Genomic DNA, 21,687 nt, shown 5'->3' with positions numbered 1-21,687 from the left:
CTCTACCTCAAAAAACAGTTCCCTTAGAGCCCCCGAAACCTCCAGATCAATTCCCCATTATACCCTATGAGAATCGATCTCCACATAGGGAATAATGAAGTGCTCAGCAGACGTTTCCCTCCCCCCCCCCCTGTTTCTGGCGACTCTGAAGTGAGGGATTGGCCTCTCTACTCACGAGTTGCTGCCAACTTCTTCCAAGTAACACAGACACACCATCCCAAGAGGAAGCCTTTCAATCGGAGACTGGAGCCTCCGGAGGTGGAAAGGCACATGGTCCTCTGGGGGCGGGGCTTCCCCTGCTGGCCAGCTGACTGGGGGCGGGAAGGAGTCTGGGAAAGCGGAAGAACCCCCGCTGGGACCTGGGGATTGGCAAGCCTAGCCTAAACTACCTCACTGGGTTGTTGTGAAGATAAAATGGAGGGAGGAAGAATCGTGTAAATGGGTCCCCATTAGTAGAGGAAGGTGGGGGTACAAACGAAGTAAATAAATAACAGAACTCTGGGTGTATGTGGATATGCCCTTCAGGCCTGCGCAGAGGAATTTTTTAGGTGAAGCGCAGTGTGCGCGGTACTGGCTCCACCCTTTCACCTGGGGGGCATCTGCCATGGCCCAGTAAGCCGGGACGCCGGCAGCGAGTCCTCCAGGTGGTAGGTGTTACATTAACGAGCTCTATCTGCCCGGGTTTGATGTTAGAGTTTTCCTTCTCTTGGCTGGCGAGGTTGGTGGGCCCAGCCTGCCCATCCGGTTATACCGCCGGACAATTCGGTCGCACCATGACGTAGCAAACTCTGTGAAAAACGGGGGGGACCAGCGAGAAGGTGTTGCTACGGATGCAGTAATTCAGGAGAGGCCATTGCAGTGACCATCTGCCAGGCATAGCCAGACAGTGACCACGCGGCGTTCACTACACCGGGAGAGGAGAGGCTATGTATTGCGCATACACTTTCCCTGGGGGGGTAGGACACCCAGAGGGAGCCCACCCCCCCACCCCCCAGCAGAACTCTGGATAGCACTGGAAAAAAAGCAGTACAGCCAAAAGCAAGGAACCAAGACAAAACATTATTATAGCAATTACAGTGTGGGTGGGCTTAGTCATTTTCCTGCTCTGTTCAGAACCGAGCACTGGTTGACATTATAGAAGGAAAAGAAGAAGAAAACTGCAGATTTATACCCTACCCTTCTCTCTGAAACAGAGACTCAGAGTGGCCTACAATCTCCTATATCTTCTCCCCCTGCAACCGACACAGGGCTGAGAGGGGGAGCCAGCCACAAAATGGCGGCCAGAGCTTACTGTATGGATCTCCACAAGACTCCCTCTAGAAGAAGACTGCAGATTTATACCCCGCCCTTCTCTCTAAATCAGAGACTCAGAGCGGCGGCTTACAATCTCCTAGATCTTCTCCCCCCACAACAGACCCCCTCTGTGAGGTGGGTGGGGCTGAGAGGGCTCTCACAGCAGCTGCCCTTTCACGGACAACCTCTGCCAGAGCTATGGCTGACCCAAGGCCATTCCAGCAGCTGCAAGTGGAGGAGTGGGGAATCAAACCCTGTTCTTCCAGAGAAGAGTCCGCACACTTAACCACTACACCATACTGGCTGGTCTGCGATTACAACTGCTCTCCAAACTCCGGAGATCAATCGCCCAGGATAATATGATGGCCACTTCACAGAGTGAAGGCTCTAGCAGGGGTGTCAAACTCGTTTGTTATGAGGGCCGGATCGGACATAAAAGAGAGTTTGTTGGGCCGGGCCATGTCGGGTTGGGCCAAGCCATATTGGGCCAGGCCATGTGTGTGCTTATTTAAGATTAGGTAGCAGAGATATACATTTTATAAAGAACACAGACAAACACAAATATATTTTTTCAGTACTTAAAACATGCTTAAAACGTTAGCACTCATTGGTCCTAAAGGTGCTTTCTTTGAATTTCTCCCATGGGATCCTTCCTTCCTTCCTTCCTTCCTTCCTTCCTTCCTTCCTTCCTTCCTTCCTTCCTTCCTTCCTTCCTTCCTTCCTTCCTTCCTTCCTTCCTTCCTTCCTTCCTTCCTTCCTTCCTTCCTTCCTTCCTTCCTTCCTTCCCCAGGGACTAGGTGAGGGAGAAGCCTCAGTCAATAGAAGGAAGAGAGGCTTAGTTCAGTAGCTCTGCTGTGCGATTGAGAGAGCCTGGCAAAGCAAGCTATTCCTCAACAAGGGAGGAGCCTCAGCCAATGGAGAAAATCAAGGTTTTGCTCTGTAGCTCCTGTGCAATTGAGCAAGCCTTGCAAAGCAAGCTGTTATGCAAAATGAAGCAAGAGAGAGGGAGAAGGAAGAAGATGACAGCCAGTTGCTTGGGAGCCTGAGTTGACCCCCAAACTGTATGTTTGACACCGCTGCTCTATGGCATTCTACCCCTCCGAGGTCCTTTCCCTCCAGAAACTACGATCTTCCCCAGGCTCTGTCTCCAGGATTTTCCCACCCTGGAGATGGCAACTCAATGTGGGAATCCAAAAGACAGAGTCCAGTGCCTCGAGAGCCAGTTTGGTGTAGTGGTTAAGTGTGCAGACTCTTATTTTTTTTTTTTTAAAATTTATTGTCATTGTTCTCAACAAAAAGAGATTGTTCAGCTGCTTCAGATCAACACGGCTGCCCGCTTGGATCTAGAGCCAGTTTGGAGAGCCAGTTTGGTGTAGTGGTTAAGTGTGCGGACTCTTATCTGGGAGAGCCGGGTTTGATTCCCCGCTCCTCCACTTGCACCTGCTAGCGTGGCCTTGGGTCAGCCATAGCTCTGGCAGAGGTTGTCCTTGAAAGGGCAGCTGCTGTGAGAGTCCTCTCAGCCCCATCCACCTCACAGGGTATCTGTTGTGAGGGAGGGAGATAAAGAAGATTGTGAGCCGCTCTGAGACTCTTGAGTGGAGGGCGGAATATAAATCCAATGTCGTCTTCTTTAAAAAAAAAAAAATTCTCCGCTTTTACATTCGGTTTGCAAAGTCCTGAAGGAGAAATCGCAGAAATAATTCCCATTCAATGTCGGAGGGAGGGGGGATTGAAAATATATGGGTTAGGGATAGAAAAGATATAACTAAACATCGTAACCGTAGGTTATTAATAAATTGTTAAAATACAATATTGGATGGAGGGGGGATTGAAATGTCATACGGATTAATATTGAGATAATTAAGAAATAACTAAGTTGTATAACCATATGATATCAATAAATTGTTAAAACACTCAATGTCGTTTGCAAAAAGCACATTGCTTGCAAAGCGCACATACTAAACCCATCTTCCACGATATTTTAATGTATTTTTCTGCTAATGGCAAACTATATGTATGTTACATGTTAAAAGGTAAATTAGTCGGATGGGAAAAACTTCTGAGAAAGAAATGCCCTCATTTTTGGCCCAGGCTTATAACAATAGAGTGATTAACATTCTCCCATTTTGACATGTTACTGTTTTATTGCTTTCTCCTGCTCATGCTACCCAGATCAAAGGTTTGCTCAATCTGTTAATTTTACTATTCTGTCGTTGGATCTTAAATTTGTACCGTTTTGCATTCCAAGCCACTGTCTACCAGCTATATGTAGCTCTGCTCTCAGATATGCATCTGATTTCTCATCTGAAGAAGTGTGCATGCACACGAAAGCTTCTATTCTGAAAAATCTTTTGTTGGTCTTAGAGGTACGACTTGACTCCTACTTTGTTCTACTGCTCCAGACCAACACGGCTACCCGCTTGGATCTGCCCAGTAAGAGAAAAAGAGTACGCATGCGCAGGCTGCCGACGGAGTGGGCGTGGCGAGGGTTCAGCGCCCGCCGTGGTCGCCTCAGGGGGGTCATCCACAAACTACTTGGTTTTTGGCCGGCGGAAGTTCGGGGACCTGTAGGAAGGGACGGGACCATGCCTTCAGAAAACCTCCAGAACACGAAGAGCGCGCGGAAGACGAAGGCTTCCAGTCAAAGCAGGAAAAGCAAAAGAAACGTATTTTTTTAGAAGCCCGATGTACTTTATTGACTGTCCCTTAACTCCGTTCCCCGCTTTGCCCTCTTCGTACGCGCTCCATATCTGCCGCTGGGGCTTCCGTAGTTCGCGCGGTAGTCATGGAGCCGCTGTGGCGCTGGTTGCTAGGAGACGGGATAACTCGAGAAAGGGCGGCAGGTAAAGGGGGAGATGGAGGAGGCCTTCGACGGCGGAGCCTCCGCCTCAGGGGGCAGTCTATCTCAGGAGGCCGGCTGCTGGGGGGCAAGGCCCGGGGAGGGCGGCTGGGCCTTTCGGGGCTCGTGGCGGGCGTCTGGAGGAAGCAGGAGGTTGGGGCAGGAGGCCTCTGGGCGGGGTTGCCAGTCTCCAAACAGCCGTTGTATAGGAATAAATAACTAAACCGTTATATATCCATTCCAATCTGCACGCTAGAAGAATTATCAGACCCCCGAGCAACTGGCTGTCCTAAGGTTGCCAAGTCCAATTCAAGAAATATCTGGGGACTTTGGGGGTGGAGCCACGAGACTTTGGGGGTGGAGCCAGGAGACTTTGGAGTAGAGCCAGGAGACTTTGGGGTGGAGCCAGGAGACTGGGGGTGGAGCCAGGAGATGGGGTGGAGTCAGAAAACTTTGGGGTGGAGCCAGGAGACTGGGGGTGGAGCCAGGAGACTGGGGTGGAGTCAGGAAACTTTGGGGTGGAGCCAGGAGACTGGGGGTGGAGCCAGGAGATGGGGTGGAGTCAGAAAACTTTGGGGTGGAGCCAGGAGACTGGGGGTGGAGCCAGGAGACTGGGGTGGAGTCAGGAAACTTTGGGGTGGAGCCAGGAGACTGGGGGTGGAGTCAGGAGACTGGGGGTGGAGTCAGGAGACTGGGGGTGGAGCCAGGAGACTGGGGTGGAGTCAGGAGACTGGGGTGGAATCAGGAAACTTTGGGGTGGAGCCAGGAGACTGGGGGTGGAGCCAGGAGACTGGGGTGGAGTCAGGAAACTTTGGGGTGGAGCCAGGAGACTGGGGGTGGAGCCAAGAGACTGTGGGTGGATCCAGGAGACTTTGGAGTAGAGCCAGGAGACTTTGGGGGTGGAGCCAAAAGACTGAGGTGGAGCCAGGAGACTTTGGAGTAGAGCCAGGAGACTTTGGGGTGGAGCCAGGAGATGGGGTGGAGTCAGGAAACTTTGGGGTGGAGCCAGGAGACTGGGGGTGGACCCAGGAGACTGGGGTGGAGCCAGGAGACTGGGGTGGAGTCAGGAAACTTTGGGGTGGAGCCAGGAGACTGGGGGTGGAGCCAGGAGACTGGGGGTGGAGCCAGGAGACTGGGGGTGGAGCCAAGAGACTGTGGGTGGAGCCAGGAGACTTTGGGGTAGAGCCAGGAAACTTTGGGGGTGGAGCCAGGAGACTGGGGTGGAGTCAGGAGACTTTGAGGGTGGAGCCAGGAGACATTGGGGTGGAGCCAGGAGCAAGGGTGTGACAAGCACAATTGAACTCCAAAGGGAGTTCTGGCCATCACATTGAAAGGGACCGCACGCCTTTTAAATGCCTTCCCTCCGCTGGAAATAATGGAGGATTGGGGCACCTTCTTTTGGGGCTTATAGAATTGGACCCCCTGGTCCAATCCTTTTGAAACTTGGAGGGTGTTTAGGGGAGAGGCACTAGATGCTATGCTTAAGATTTGGTACCTCTACCTCAAAAAACTGTGCCCCCCCCCCGAGCCCCAGATACCCGCGGATCAATTTTCCATTATACCCTATTGGAATCAGTCTCCATAGGGGATAATGGAGTGCCCAGCAGATGTCCCCCTCCCGCTTTCTGATGACCCTGAAGCTGGGGGGGGGGGACAGTCTCCAAACTGGGGGATTCCTGGCCTCCACCTGGGGATTGGCAACCCTAAGCTGTTATCTCCTTTCTCCCTCTCTCTTGCTTCCTTTCTTCCTTTGAAGACCCACTTAAAACAAAAGCCAAAGCTACGTGAACCAATCAAGCTGCAGTTGCCTGGGATCCATCCTTACAAGACTTTGCAGCCTGCATTTTGGTCAGGGCCCGCAGGTTGCCAAGAAAGCCCTTCCTTGGCTCATCCCGTCTCACCTGTGTGGGCAGGGAGCAGGGCTGGAGAGGAGGGCCACAACTTTGTTTATTATTTTATTTGTTTTAGTATATTTCAGGGGTGCCAAGGGTAGCTCTCCAGATGTTTTTGCCTACAACTCCCATCAGCCCCAGCTATTGGTGATGCTGGCTGGGGCTGATGGGAGTTGTAGGCAAAAAACTTCTGGAGAGCTACCGTTGGCCACCCCTGGTATATTTCTATTCCGCCCCTTCCTCATAGGGCTCAGGGCGGAGTACAACATGGGATAAAACAATAAAATACAATAAAAATATTTTAAAAACAGACAACTCAACTTTCCACCCTGCGTCTGGCTCTGTGGGATGGGCTCCCTGAAGAGGTGAGGGGGGTAGAGGTGAGCCAGTTTGGTGTAGGGGTTAAGTGCGCGGACTCTTATCTGGGAGAACCAGGTTTGATTCCCCACTTCCTCGCTTGCAGCTGCTGGAATGGCCTTGGGTCAGCCATAGCTCTCGCAGGAGTTGTCCTTGAAAGGGCAGCTTCTGTCAGCTGTCTCGGGCCCACCCACCTCACAGGGTGTCCGTTGTGGGGGAGGAAGATAAAGGAGATTGTGAGCCGCTCTGAGACTCTTCGGACTGGAGGGCGGGATATAAATCCAATATCTTCATCTACTTCACAGGGTGCCTGTTGTGGGGGAGGAAGGGAAAGGAGATTGTGAGCCGCTCTGAGACTCTTCGGAATGGGAGGAATGGAAAAAAAGTGGGAGTCCTTCAAGAACTCTGGTCCCAAGCCACACAGGGGCGGCTCATAGGCTTTCTGGATGCCTGCTGTGGAACATAAGACCATAAACCACAGGGCATACAGCGTATCACCGGTTAACTGCATTAAGGAAGTTTGTATTGAGCTGAAGATGGGACAAAGATTTTGGGTGCATTGGAACCCAAAAGCCCAGTCTCTGGCAGGGTCGCCAAGTCCAATTCAAGAAAAATCTGGGGACTTTGGGGGTGGAACCGGGAGACTTTGGGGGTGGAGCCAGGAAAAAGGTTGTCACCAGCATAATTGAACTCCAAAGGGAGCTCTGGCCATCACATTGAATGTGAGCATTGCACACCTTTTCAATGCCTTCCTTCCCCTGGAAATAATGAAGGATAGGGGCACCTTCTTTGGGGGATCATAGAACTGGACCCCACAGTCCTATCTTTTTGAAACTTGGAGGGTCTTTTGAGGAGAGGGGTTGTATGCTATGCTGCAAATTTGGTGCCTCTGTCTCAAAAAACAGCCCCCCCCCCAGAGCCCCAGATACCCGCAGATCAATTCTCCATTATTCCCTATGGGAATCAGTCTCACACGCCCAGCAGACATCTCCCTCCCCCCCCCCCTCTGGTTTTCTGGTGACCCTGAAGCAGGGGGAGGACCTCCAAACTGGGGGATCCCCTGCCCCCTCCTGGAAGAAGAAGATAGAAGAAGAAGAAGAAGAAGATATTGGATTTATATCCCGCCCTCCACTCCGAAGAGTCTCAGAGCGGCTCACAATCTCCTTTCCCTTCCTCCCCCACGACAGACACCCTGTGAGGTAGAAGAAGATATTGGATTTATATCCCGCCCTCTACTCCGAAGAGTCTCAGAGCGGCTCACAATCTCCTTTCCCTTCCTCCCCTACAACAGACACCCTGTGAGGTAGATGAAGATATTGGATTTATATCCCGCCCTCCACTCCGAGAAGTCTCAGAGCAGCTCACAATCTCCTTTCCCTTCCTCCCCCACAACAGACACCCTGTGAGGTAGATGAAGATATTGGATTTATATCCCGCCCTCCACTCCGAGGAGTCTCAGAGCAGCTCACAATCTCCTTTCCCTTCCTCCCCCACAACAGACACCCTGTGAGGTAGATGAAGATATTGGATTTATATCCTGCCCTCCACTCCGAGGAGTCTCAGAGCAGCTCACAATCTCCTTTCCCTTCCTCCCCCACAACAGACACCCTGTGAGGTGGGTGGGGCTAGAGAGGGCTCTCACAGCAGCTGCCCTTTCAAGGACAACCTCTGCCAGAGCTCTGGCTGACCCAAGGCCATTCCAGCAGGTGCAAGTGGAGGAGTGGGGAATCAAACCTGGTTCTCCCAGATAAGAGTCCGCACACTTAACCACTACACCAAACTGGCTCTCTGGAGATTAGGCAACCAAGAGAGAATCACAGAAAAATGGAGCGAGAAATAGACACAAGTCTCTGAAAAACCAGCCTCAAAATTAATTACAAAGCGTACAAGTGATTTATAAGTAAATACAAAGTAATAATATAGAGTGGCCATACCGGTGCTCAAGTTTCCCAATAAACAAATCAATGCTGAGAGAGTCCAGAAATGCAGTTCAGGTTGTGGTGAAGGTAGGTTCTTCTAAGGGGTCCAGCGCTCCAAGGTCTCTTCAACAATATTTCAGTAAGATAATTCAGTGCAGCAAGGCACACAACGCGACAGGGCCGCACTTGACCCCCTGTTTCACAAAACGGCTTCTGCAAGCTGCAGGGTCTCAGTTAATTATTCTCAGGAGCTTCAAACGCTTTCAAAGTATGATGTATTTCTTAGCTGTCTCGGCAGCCCTTATGGGGACAGAGAGAGATGGGATCCCGTCTTGTACTATTTGTAATTACTTTTGAGGCTGGTTTTTCACAGAGACTTGTGTCTGTTTCCCGCTCCCTCCTGGAGATTGGCAACCATAAATGGTCAGCTGAAGTTTCAAGGCATTTGGAGGGTAACCACGTGTTTGGGCTGTAAGAGAGCCAGTTTGGTGTGGTGGTTAAGTGCGTGAACTCTTATCTTGAAGAACCTGGTTTGATTCCCCACTCCTCCACTTGCAGCTGCTGGAGTGGCCTTGGGTTAGCCATAGCTATCTCAGGAGCTGTCCTTGAAAGGGCTGCTGCTGTGAGAGCCCTCTCAGACCCACCTACCTCACAGGGTGTCTGTTGCGGGGGAAGGAGATAAAGGAGATTGTGAGCCACTCTGAGACTCTGAGATTCAGAGTGGAGGGCGGGATATAAATCTGTGGTGGTGGTCGTCTTCTGTTTTAATCAGGCCTCAGATTCAGTGGGCGCTCCCAGGAGCACGGCTCCTGAACCCTTCTGAGAGTTCCACCTCCTTGTCCATTGAATAGTATGTGCAGCTGCATGACAATCCCTGGATGAGCTCCACCACCTCTTTTTCAACAAAATGACCCCTGGTTTTAATAGCGATATAGCGATGGCCATGCATTTTTAAGAAATGCCCCGGTGTGTTTCTTTCTGCAGTGCTTCGGAGCAGCTCCAAAGATGGCCCTGAAGAAACTAGATGCTTTTCCCAAGAGCTTCCTCAGTACCTTGAAAGCGACCGTGAGTCCCAGAAACGCAGCGATGGCACTCAGATCCTCTCCGGCTGCCTCGGCCTCGATCGGAAAGACACGCTCGTGCCCGTGATGGCAACACAAATTAAATATACAGGAGTTCTGCTTGTTCTTGTTGTCTGCCCCCTGCCAATTTGGTGTAGTGGTTAAGTGTGCGGACTCTTATCTGGGAGAACCGGGTTTGATTCCCCACTCCTCCACTTGCACCTGCTGGAATGGCCTTGGGTCAGCCAGAGCTCTCGCTGGAGATCCTTGAAAGGGCAGCTTATGGCAGTGCTCTCTCAGCCCCACCTACCTCACAGGTGTCTGTTGTGGGGGAAGAAGGTAAAGGAGATTGTGAGCCGCTCTGAGACTCTTCGGAGTGGAGGGTGGGATATAAATCCAATACCTTCATCTACCTCACAGGGTGTCTGTTGTGGGGAAGGAAGGGAAAGGAGATTGTGAGCCGCTCTGAGACTCTTCGGATTGGAGGGCGGGATATAAATCCAATACCTTCATCTACCTCACAGGGTGTCTGTTGTGGGGGAGGAAGGGAAAGGAGATTGTGAGCCGCTCTGAGACTCTTCGGAGTGGAGGGCGGGATATAAATCCAATATCTTCTTCTTCTGCTGGGGCCAGAGTCTGGGGCCTCTGCACCGTGGATTGACCTCTGCCGTGGCTAGAAAGATGCACGCGGAAAGGGCGTGTTGAGAGGAACGCGGCAGCAGGGCTCATGAGGCAAACACAGGCAGTTCTTGTTGGGGCACAGGTCTACAGTTGTGAGCCAGCTGGGAGATGATACTGGGGGGGGGGGTGTGTGACAGCTGCATTAGGGTTGCCAAGTCCAATTCAAGAAATATCTGGGGACTTTGGGGGTGGAGCCAGGAGACTTTGGGGGCGGAGCCAGGAACAAGGGTGTGACAAGCATCATTGAACTCCAAGGGAGTTCTGGCCATCACATTGAAAGGGGCAGCACATCTTTTAAAATGCCTTCCTTTCATAGGAAATAATGAAGGCTAGGGGGACCTTCTTTGGGGGTTCATAGAATTGGACCCCCCTGGTCCGATCTTTTTGAAACTTGGGAGGTATTTTGGGGAGAGGCACTAGATTCTATAAGGAAAATTTGGTGCCTCTACCTCAAAAAACAGCCTCCCCCGGAGCCCCCGATACCCGCAGATCAATTCCCCATAGTTCCCTATGGGAATCGTTCATGGAGGTGCATGATGGCTGTGGGGGCGGGGCTTCCCCCGCCGGCCAGCTGGCTGGGGGAGGAGGGAAGCCTGTAAAAGTGGGGGATCCCCCTCTGGGACCTGGGGATCAGGAAGCCTAAGCTGCATTCATAGTGATGTGCTCATGCATGCGTGATGAGTCCTTGGTAGGGTTGCCAAGTCCAAATCAAGAACTATCTGGGGACTTTGGGGGTGGAGCCCGGAAACTTTGGGGGTGGAGCCAGTAACAAGGGCGTGACAAGCATAATTGAACTCCGAAGGGAGTGCTGGCCATCACATTGAAATGCCTTCCCTCTAGGGTTGCCAAGTCCAATTCAAGAAATATCTGGGGACTTTGGGGGTGGAGCCAGGAGACTTTGGGGGTGCAGCCAGGAGACTTTGGGGGTGGAACCAGGAGCAAGGTTGTGACAAGCACAATTGAACTCCAAAGGGAGTTCTAGCCATGACATTTCAAGGGACTGAACACCTTTTAAATGCATTAGGAAATAATGAAGGATAGGGGCACCTTCTTTTGCGGCACGTAGAATTGGACCCCCTGGTCCGATCTTTTTGAAACTTGGAGGGTATTTTGAGGAGAGGCACCAGATGCTACGTTGCAAATTTGAGGCCTCTACCTCAAAAAACAGCCCCCCCAGAGCCCCAGATACTCGCGGATCAATTCTCCATTATTTCCTATGGGAATACATCCCCATAGGGAATAATGAAGTTCCCAGCAGATATTTCCCTCCCCTCCCCTCTCCCTGCTTTCTGATGACCCTGAAGCGGGGGGAGGGCCTCCAAACCGGGGGATCCCCTGCCCCCACCTGGGGATTGGCAACCCTACTTCCCTCCATTGGAAATAATGAAGGATAGGGTTATCTTCTTTGGGGGCTCGTAGAACTAGACCCCTTGGTCCAATCCTTTTGAAACTCGGAGGGTACTTTGGGGAAAGGCACTGGATGCTATGCTGAGAATTTGGTGCCTCTACCTTAAAAAACAGCCACCCACCCAGAGGCCTATGGGACAATTCTCTATTATCCCCTATGAAAATCGGTCTCTGTAGGAAATAATGGAGTGCCCAGCAGACGTTTCCCTTCCCCCCCCCCCACTTTCTGATGACCCTGAAGTGGGAGGAGGGCCTCCAAACCCTAGTCCTTGGTGCTGTGAATACAAGTTCGTGTGCAGAGTGCTGCTCTGTAACTTAATGGAGGAGTATGAAGGTGGGGGTGCCATTTAAAAGGGGATTAGTCAAATTCACGGAGGAAAGATTCATCAGTGGCTACTAGTCATGTTCACTGAGGGGAACCTCCACATTCAGAGGCAGTAAGCCTCTGAATCCCAGTGCTAGGAGGCAACATCAGGGGAAGGCCTCGGCCTCTATGCCCGGCTGTTGCTGGCCCTCCAGAGGAACTGGTTGGCCCCTGTGAGAGACAGGGTGGTGGACTAGATGGACCATTGGTCTGATCCAGCAGGGCTCTTCTGATGTTCTTTTGAAGGCCCTGTTGTCGCTCCAGAGGAACTGGCTGGCCACTGTGAGAGACCGGAGGCTGGACTAGATGGACCCTCAGTGGTCTGATCCAGCAGGGCTCTTCTGATGTTCTTTTGAAGGCCCTGTTGTCGCTCCAGAGGAACTGGCTGGCCACTGTGAGACCGGAGGCTGGACTAGATGGACCCTCAGTGGTCTGATCCAGCAGGGCTCTTCTGATGTTCTTTTGAAGGCCCTGTTGTCGCTCCAGAGGAACTGGCTGGCCACTGTGTGAGACCGGAGGCTGGACTAGATGGACCCTCAGTGGTCTGATCCAGCAGGGCTCTTCTGATGTTCTTCTGAAGGCCTCAGCCTCTCTGCCATGTTGTTGGCCCTCCAGAGGAACTGGCTGGCCACTGTGTGAGACAGGAGGCTGGACTAGATGGACCCTCAGTGGTCTGATACAGCAGGGCTCTTCTGATGTTCTTACGAAGGCCTCAGCCTCTCTGCCCTGTTGTTGGCCCTCCAGAGGAACTGGTTGGCCACTGTGTGAGACAGAATGCTGGACTAGAGGGACCCTCACTGGTCTGACCCAGCAGGGCTCTTCTGATGTTATTTGAAGGCCGTGGCCTCTGTTCCCTGTTGCTGGCCCTCCAGAGGAAATGGTTGGCCACTGAGTGAGACAGGAGGCTGGGCTGATGTTCTGATTAAAGGAACCCAGAGCTCATCATCAATGAAGTCTGTGCAGCACTTAACAACACTCTGCATAAAACTTTGTTGGTCCTGAAGGTGCCATGGGACTCTAACTTTGTTCCCCCCGGAATCCTTTTCGGGAAAAAATGTTGTTGCTTTTCCTTACCAGAGAGTTTCTGTTTCTGAGTGCGATGAAAGTGTGTCTTTTTTGTGCTCATGCTCAGGACTATAGCCAATGGCAACGGTACGGCGCAACAAAGAAGGCAGCTTCTGTCAAGGTTTACTTGCCGCCTGTTGCAGCAGGGGCTACGAAGAAAGAAAGCAGGAGGCCTTCCCCCCAGAAGCCCAAAGACAAACCATCAGGTCTGGACGGCTGCTTGACCTCTGCCCACTGGCCTTCTTGGAGGAGCCCTTGGATGCTATGGCTTTTCTTGGCCCAGAGGACTTTCAGTCCATGTACTCCTGAGATTTAATTCATTTGTACCCCGCCTTTCTCCCCAAAATTGGGACCCAATCCGGAGAGCCTGTTTGGTGTAGCGGTTAAGCATGTGGACTCTTATCTGGGAGAACCGGGTTTGATTCCCCACTCCTCCACTTGCATTTCCTGGAATGGCCTTGGGTCAGCCATAGCTCTCTTATCTGGGAGAACCGGGTTTGATTCCCCACTCCTCCACTTGCAGCTGCTGGAATGGCCTTGGGTCAGCCATAGCTCTCTTATCTGGGAGAACCGGGTTTGATTCCCCACTCCTCCACTTGCAGCTGCTGGAATGGCCTTGGGTCAGCCATAGCTCTCTTATCTGGGAGAGCCGGGCTTGATTCCCCACTCCTCCACTTGCAGCTGCTGGAATGGCCTTGGGTCAGCCATAGCTCTGTTACCTGAGAGAACCGGGTTTGATTCCCCGCTCCTCCACTTGCAGTTGCTGGAATGGCCTTGGGTCAGCGAGAGCTCTCTTATCTGGGAGAACCGGGTTTGATTCCCCACTCCTCCACTTGCAGCTGCTGGAATGGCCTTGGGTCAGCCATAGCTCTCTTATCTGGGAGAACCGGGTTTGATTCCCCACTCCTCCACTTGCAGCTGCTGGAATGGCCTTGGGTCAGCCATAGCTCTCTTATCTGGGAGAACCGGATTTGATTCCCCACTCCTCCACTTGCAGCTGCTGGAATGGCCTTGGGTCAGCCATAGCTCTCTTATCTGGGAGAACCGGGTTTGATTCCCCACTCCTCCACTTGCGGCTGCTGGAATGGCCTTGGGTCAGCCAGAGCTCTCTTATCTGGGAGAACCGGGTTTGATTCCCCACTCTTCCACTTGCAGCTGCTGGAATGGCCTTGGGTCAGCCATAGCTCTCTTATCTGGGAGAACCGGGTTTGATTCCCCACTCCTCCACTTGCGGCTGCTGGAATGGGCTTGGGTCAGCCAGAGCTCTCTTATCTGGGAGAACCAGGTTTGATTCCCCACTCCTCCACTTGCAGCTGCTGGAATGGCCTTGGGTCAGCCAGAGCTCTCTTATCTGGGAGAACCGGGTTTGATTCCCCACTCCTCCACTTGCACCTGCTGGCATGGCCTTGGGTCAGCCAGAGCTCTCTTATCTGGGAGAACCGGGTTTGATTCCCCACTCCTCCACTTGCATCTGCTGGAATGGCCTTGGGTCAGCCAGAGCTCTCTTATCTGGGAGAACCAGGTTTGATTCCCCACTCCTCCACTTGCATCTCCTGGAATGGCCTCGGGTCAGGCAGAGCTCTCTTATCTGGGAGATTGGGTTTGATTCCCCACTCCTCCACTTGCAGCTGCTGGAATGGCCTTGGGTCAGCCAGAGCTCTCTTATCCGGGAGAACCGGGTTTGATTCCCCACTCCTCCACTTGCATCTCCTGGAATGGCCTTGGGTCAGCCAGAGCTCTCTTATCTGGGAGAACCGGGTTTGATTCCCCACTCCTCCACTTGCATCTGCTGGAATGGCCTTGGGTCAGCCAGAGCTCTCTTATCTGGGAGAACCGGGTTTGATTCCCCACTCCTCCACTTGCATCTCCTGGAATGGCCTTGGGTCAGCCAGAGCTCTGGCAGAGCTTGTCCTTGAAAGGGCAGCTTCTGTGAGAGCCCTCTCAGCCCCAGCCACCTCACAGGGTGTCTGTTGTGGGGAAGGAAGAGAAAGGAGATTGTAGGCCACTCTGACACTCTGTCCTTGAAAGGGCAGCTGCTGGGAGAGCCCTCTCCAGCCCCACCCACCTCACAGGGTGTCTGTTGTGGGGGAGGAAGGGAAAGGAGATTGTAGGCCGCTCTGAGACTCTGTCCTTGAAAGGGCAGCTGCTGGGAGAGCCCTCTCAGCCCCACCCACCTCACAGGGTGTCAGTTGTGGGGGAGGAAGATAAAGGAGATTGTGAGCCACTCTGATTCAGAGAGAAGAGTCGAGTAGCCAGTTTGGTGTAGTGGTTAAGTGCTTATCTGAGAGAACTGGGTTTGATTCCTGACTCCTCCACTGCTGGGTTGGGTTAGCTATAGCTCTGGCAGAGGTTGTCCTTGAAAGGGTAGTTTCTGTCAGAGCTCTCTCAGCCCCACCCACCTCACAGGGTGTCTGTTGTGGGGGAGGAAGGGAAAGGAGATTGTAGGCCACTCTGAGACTCTGTCCTTGAAAGGGCAGCTGCTGGGAGAGCCCTCTCAGCCCCACCCACCTCACAGGGTGTCAGTTGTGGGGGAGGAAGATAAAGGAGATTGTGAGCCACTCTGATTCAGAGAGAAGAGTCGAGTAGGCAGTTTGGTGTAGTGGTTAAGTGCTTATCTGAGAGAACTGGGTTTGATTCCTGACTCCTCCACTGCTGGGTTGGGTTAGCTATAGCTCTGGCAGAGGTTGTCCTTGAAAGGGTAGTTTCTGTCAGAGCTCTCTCAGCCCCACCCACCTCACAGGGTGTCTGTTGTGGGGGAGGAAGGGAAAGGAGATTGTAGGCCACTCTGAGACTCTGTCCTTGAAAGGGCAGCTGCTGGGAGAGCCCCCTCCAGCCCCACCCACCTCACAGGGTGTCTGTTGTGGAGGAGGAAGAGAAAGGAGATTGTAGGCCGCTCTGAGACTCTGTCCTTGAAAGGACAGCTGCTGTGAGAGCCCTCTCCAGCCCCACCCACCTCACAGGGTGTCTGTTGTTTGGGAGTAATGGAAAGGAGATTGTAGGCCGCTCTGAGACTCTGTCCTTGAAAGGACAGCTACTGTGAGAGCCCTCTCCAGCCCCACCCACCTCACAGGGTGTCTGTTGTGGGGGAGGAAGGGAAAGGAGATTGTAGGCCGCTCTGAGATTCTGTCCTTGAAAGGGCAGCTGCTGTGAGAGCCCTCTCAGCCCCACCCACCTCACAGGGTGACTGTTGTGGGGGGAGAAGATATAGGAGATTGTAAGACGCTCTGAGTCTCAGATTCAGAGAGAAGGGCGGGGTATAAATCCGCAATTCTTCTATAAATCCAATATCTTCCTCCTCCTTTTTTCCATCCTTATCCTCACAACAACACTGTGAGGTAAGTTAGTCTGAGCCCCCCCCTCAAGAGCTTCTGTGACATGAGTGAGGATTCGAACCTGGGTCTTCCGGGTACCAGTCCTACACTCTTAACCAGTACACCACACTGGCTTTTCCTTCCTAAAAGCTGCTCACCGCCATAATTTGTATCATGTCTGAGGGCTTCCCTTGAGCTGTGACCCAGAGGAATAACGCCCTGTTTCGTTTTAGGGAGGAAATCCTCTTCGGCATCCCGTTCGAAAAATATGCATTCGAGGAGGGGGAAGGCAGGTCAGCGCACAGCGAAGGGAGCTGAAGCGAAGCTTACCAAGAGCATGATCAACATCAGGATCCTGCAGGTATGTGGAACCGCCACTACCAGTAGCACCAGGGACGGTGGCTCAGTGGCAGAGCATCTGCTTGGGAAGCAGAAGGTCCCAGGTTCAATCCCCGGCATCTCCAAAAAAGGGTCCAGGCAAGTAGGTGTGAAGAACCTCAGCTTGAGACCCTGGAGAGCAGGGGAGGGACGGTGGCTCAGTGGCAGAGCATCTGCTTGGGAAGCAGAAGGTCCCAGGTTCAATCCCCGGCATCTCCAACTAAAAAGGGTCCAGTCAAGTAGGCGTGAAATACCTCAGCTTGAGACCCCAGAGAGCAGGGGAGGGACGGTGGCTCAGTGGCAGAGCATCTGCTTGGGAAGCAGAAGGTCCCAGGTTCAATCCCCGGCATCTCCAACTAAAAAGGGTCCAGTCAAGTAGGCGTGAAATACCTCAGCTTGAGACCCCAGAGAGCAGGGGAGGGATGGTGGCTCAGTGGTAGAGCATCTGCTTGGGAAGCAGAAGGTCCCAGGTTCAATCCCCGGCATCTCCAATTAAAAAGGGTCCAGGCAAATAGGTGTGAAAAACCTCAGCTTGAGGCCCTGGAGAGCCACTGCCAGTCTGAGTGGACAAGACCAGGGGTCCCCAACCCCCAGACCATGGACCAGCACCAGCCATGGCCTGTTAGTAACCAGGCTTGAGTTGTATAATTATTTCATTATATATTACAATGTAGTAATAGAACAAAGCAGGAGTCAAGGTGCACCTTTAAGACCAACCCATTTTTATTGAGAACGTCAGCTTTTGTGTGCTCTTAAGCACGCTTCATCAGACGAGGAATCCAGCACAGGGAGCAAAGCCATACAGAGCTGGTAGACAGTGCCCCGGAATGCAACATGGTACAGATTTAAGCACCAATGACAGTGAAGTGAAATTATCTGGTAGGCGGTGGTTTAGAATGTAAAACGGTACAATGACAGAATAGTAAAATTAACAAATGGAGCAAAGCTTTGATCTGAGTAGCGTGAGCATGCGAAAGCAACAAAACAGTAGTATGTCAAACTGTGAGATTGTCTGTCAATGACAATGGGAGATGGGTTCAATATATGTAATAGGATAGGCAACCAAAGTCTAAAAGAGAAATACATTGGATAGTGTTTTAAACAATTTATTGGTAGCATATGGTTACAAAACTTATCTATTTCTTAATTTTTTTTCCTTTTTTCACATTAACCCATATGACATTTCCATCCCCCCTCCCTCCAATGTTGACTTCCCCGAGGTTATAAGTTCAAATCCGTGCTAAAGGCACTTCTGACTGCTCAAGGTTCCATATATATATTCTTACAACTAAAAAATTGTCCAATATTTCTTTACTTTCCAAGTTTTCTCCATGTATCCTTTAAATTTTCTCCACTCCCTTTTGAATATCTCTAGATCATAGTCTCTTAGTGTTCTGGTTAATTTGTCCATTTCACACCACGATAAAACTTTCATGGTCCATTCCCATTTCTCTGGTATTTTTTCTTGCTTCCAAAGCTGCGCGTACAAAGTCCTAGCAGCTGATAACAGGTACCAAATTAAAGTCCTATCTTCTTTTGGGTATTTTTCTAATTGTAATCCAAGTAAAAACGTCTCTGCAATTTTCTTAAAATCATAACCCAAAATTTGGGTGATTTCTTGTTGTATCATCTTCCAGAATTCTTTCGCTTTTTCACATGTCCACCACATATGGAAGAAAGAACCTTCATGTTCTTTACATTTCCAACATCTATCCGACATTTTCTTACTTATCTTAGCCAATTTTTTCGGAGTCATATACCACCTATACATCATTTTAAAACAGTTCTCCTTAATGCTTTGACAAGTTGATATCTTCATTGAGTTCTTCCAGAGGTGCTCCCATGTTTCCATTTGTATTTCTCTATTCACATTAATTGCCCATTTGACCATTTGAGACTTTACTACTTCTTCTTCTGTAGACCATTTCAATAATAACATATACTTTTGATATCAATTTTTCATTGTCACCTAACAGGACCCTTTCCAGTTCTGTTTGTTCTCGTCTAATTCCCTCTGATTTTATGTCGTTTTCCATCAAACTTTTAATTTGTTGCATTTGAAACCAGTCATAATTGTTATTTAACTCTTCTGAGGTTTTTAATTCAATTTTATCTCCTTGAATCTTAAGCAGTTGGTTATATGACATTTCTCTTTTTTCTTCAGAATCAGCTGTTATTTTTATTACTTCTGCTGGCACTATCCATAGTGGTTTTCTCTCGTCCCCGTATTTCTTGTATTTTATCCAAGTATTTAGTAATGTATTTCTGACATAGTGGTGAGAGAAAAAACCATCCATTTTATTCTTCCCATAGTACATGTATGCATGCCAGCCGAATCTATTTCCGTGAGCTTCTAACCACAAAGGTTTTTTGTCTAACAGCATTATCCAGTCTTTTATCCATGTCAAACAAACTGCATCGTGATATAGTCTTAGATCGGGAAGTTGAAAACCTCCTCTCTCTTTGGCATCCGTTAAGATCTTCATCTTTATCCTTGGTTTCTTTCCGGCCCAAATGAAATCAGAAATTTTCCTTTGCCATTTGTTGAATTGTTTTGCTTCTTTTACAATCGGGATGGTTTGAAACAAATACATTATCCTTGGCAAAATATTCATTTTGATTGCAGCTATCCTGCCCAGTAAGGACAAGTTGAGTTTATTCCATTTCATCAAATCTTTGTCCATCTTACACCACAGTTTTTCATAATTGTTTTTGAATAAATCGATGTTCTTCATTGTTATCTCTATTCCAAGGTACCTAACTTTGGTTGTGACTTCACAACCTGTCACCTTTTGTAGTTCTTTTGTTTTATTTGGTTGCATGTTTTTACAGAGGAATTTCGATTTCTCCTTATTTATGTATAATCCTGCTAGTTCTCCGTATTCTTTTATCTTAGCTAACAGCAGTGGTGACACTTGAACCGGATTCTCCATTATGAACACTATATCGTCTGCAAAAGCTTTGTATTTATAAGAGAATCTTCTAATTTTTAGACCTTCTATTTTTTCATCTTTTTGAATTTGTTGTAACAGAATTTCAAGAGTCATTATAAACAACAATGGTGATAGCGGGCATCCTTGCCTTGTTCCTTTGCTCACTTTCAATTCTTTGGTAAGGTCTGCATTTATACACAATTTTGCATGCTGATCTGTATATATTGCTCTTGTCATTTTTATAAATGGTTCCCCTAAATTAATTTTTTCCATTACCGCAAACATAAAGTCCCAATTTAAGTTGTCAAAGGCTTTCTCTGCGTCAACAAAAAATAAGGCCACTTCTTTTTCCGGGTGCTTTTCATAGTATTCCACGACATTAATAACAGCTCTTACATTGTCCCTTATTTGTCTTTTAGGAAGAAATCCCGCTTGGTCTTTGTTTATAAAGTTGGTCAGGTATTGTTTCAGTCGCTCTGCTAAGATTCTTGTATAGATCTTATAGTCATTATTCAACAATGAGATTGGTCTATAATTTTTTACGTTTGTGCTATCTTTATCTTCCTTAGGAATCAAAGAGATTACAGCTTCCCTCCAAGTCTTTGGGATTTTCCCTTCTTCTCTTATCGTGTTTAACAACTTCAACAGTTTGGGTGTTAATTCATCCTTAAGAGATTTGTAAAATTTTGATGTAAATCCATCTGGCCCTGGAGCTTTACCCTCTTGCATTGCTTTTATTGCTGCTTCTATTTCAATTTTCTCTATTGGGTCATTTAATATCTTTTTCATATATTCCGTCAAAGGTGCCACCTGAATGTTTCGTAGATACTCTTCCACTTTTTCTTTACTTACGTTCACACCCTTGAATAAATTTGCATAGTATTTAAAGAATTCTCTTTTAATTCCTTCTTGGTCCACTACTGTTTTCCCATTTGCCATGATTTTATTTATAGTCTTATTTTCTTTCTTCTTTTTTAATTGCCAGGCCAGGTATTTACCAGGTTTGTTTGCACTTTCAAACGATTTCTGTTTCAAATTTTTTAAATTCCATTCTAGTTCTTTATTCAGCAAATGTTTAACTTGGGATTGTAATATCGTAATTTCTTTTATTAATTTTTTCTTCCCTGGTCTTTTTTTTAAGTCCTTTTCTTTTTTATTTATTTCATTTTGCAGTGCTGACAGCCTTTCTTCTCTTGCTCTTTTGTCTTTATTATTCAATGTAATTAATATACCCCTCATTACTGCTTTATAAGTGTCCCATACTGTTTGATACTCCATATCATCCGTTTCATTTATTTGGAAGAATGCTGCAGTCTCCTTTTCTAAGAATGACACAGTGTCTTTATTTTGTAGTAAATCCTCATTAATTCTCCATCTTCTTGATTTTCTTTGCAATTTTGTGGACCAGCATATTGGATTATGGTCCGCCCAAACCTTTGGAAGAATCTCAATTTTTTTTGTTATGAGGCCCAAGCCTTGGGAACCCCACAACATGTCAATTCTGGAAAAAGAATTATGCCTTGCTGAGAAAAATGTATAGTCTCTTACCTCAGGGTTGAACTTTCTCCAAATGTCTTCTAGATTTTCCTGTTTAATCAACTCAAAGAAAGAATTGGGCAGCTTCCCTTCTTTATCATTCTTCTTTGGACTTGATCTGTCAAGGTTATTTTGTATTGTCCCATTAAAATCGCCCATCATCAATACCTGGTCATAGATCTCTTCGTCCATTTGTCGATTTATGTCTTTAAAGAATTTGTCTTTCGCTCCATTGGGTGCATAAAGTCCTAGTAGTAACGTTTTTTTCGCCTCTATCGTCACCTCAACAGCAATATATCTTCCTTCTTTATCTTTAAAGATTAATTTTGGGTCAAGTTGTTCTTTAATGTAAAAAACCACCCCTCTTTTCTTTTGCTCTGCTAGTGAAAAAAATTCCAACCCCAAATTTCTATTCCACAAAAATTTACTGTCCTTGCGTTGTATATGAACTTCCTGTAAACAAATTATATTACATTTTTGCTTTTTAATCCAATGAAATGTTCTCCTTCTTTTCTGTGGTGAATTTAGTCCATTTATATTCCAAGATAGTAATTTGTACTCCATTATGATGTTGGTTCTTTATTTTCTTCAAAAAAGCTATGCATCTCTTGTTCGCTTCTTATTGTAATCCTTTTGCCATTTTGTTCAAAT

General features: G+C 48.9%; 1 protein-coding gene across 1 annotated transcript in view; it reads left to right on the top strand.

Annotated features, from left to right (window-relative positions):
- Positions 1-4,069: 4,069 nt before the first annotated feature.
- The window catches only part of C2H20orf96 (chromosome 2 C20orf96 homolog), a 35,986-nt gene continuing 18,368 nt past the window's right edge, over positions 4,070-21,687 (top strand). The window contains 4 exon segments of the mRNA XM_060233189.1: positions 4,070-4,136; positions 9,285-9,365; positions 12,946-13,084; positions 16,423-16,550. Of these exon segments, the coding sequence (XP_060089172.1) occupies positions 9,306-9,365; positions 12,946-13,084; positions 16,423-16,550 (327 nt within the window). The 5' untranslated portion in view covers positions 4,070-4,136; positions 9,285-9,305.

This window comes from Heteronotia binoei, chromosome 2, assembly GCF_032191835.1.
Source record: "Heteronotia binoei isolate CCM8104 ecotype False Entrance Well chromosome 2, APGP_CSIRO_Hbin_v1, whole genome shotgun sequence".
NCBI classification, from domain to species: Eukaryota; Metazoa; Chordata; class Lepidosauria; order Squamata; family Gekkonidae; genus Heteronotia; species Heteronotia binoei.
Note: the sequence above shows the minus strand (reverse complement) of the source record. Positions and strands in the feature narration are given on the sequence as shown.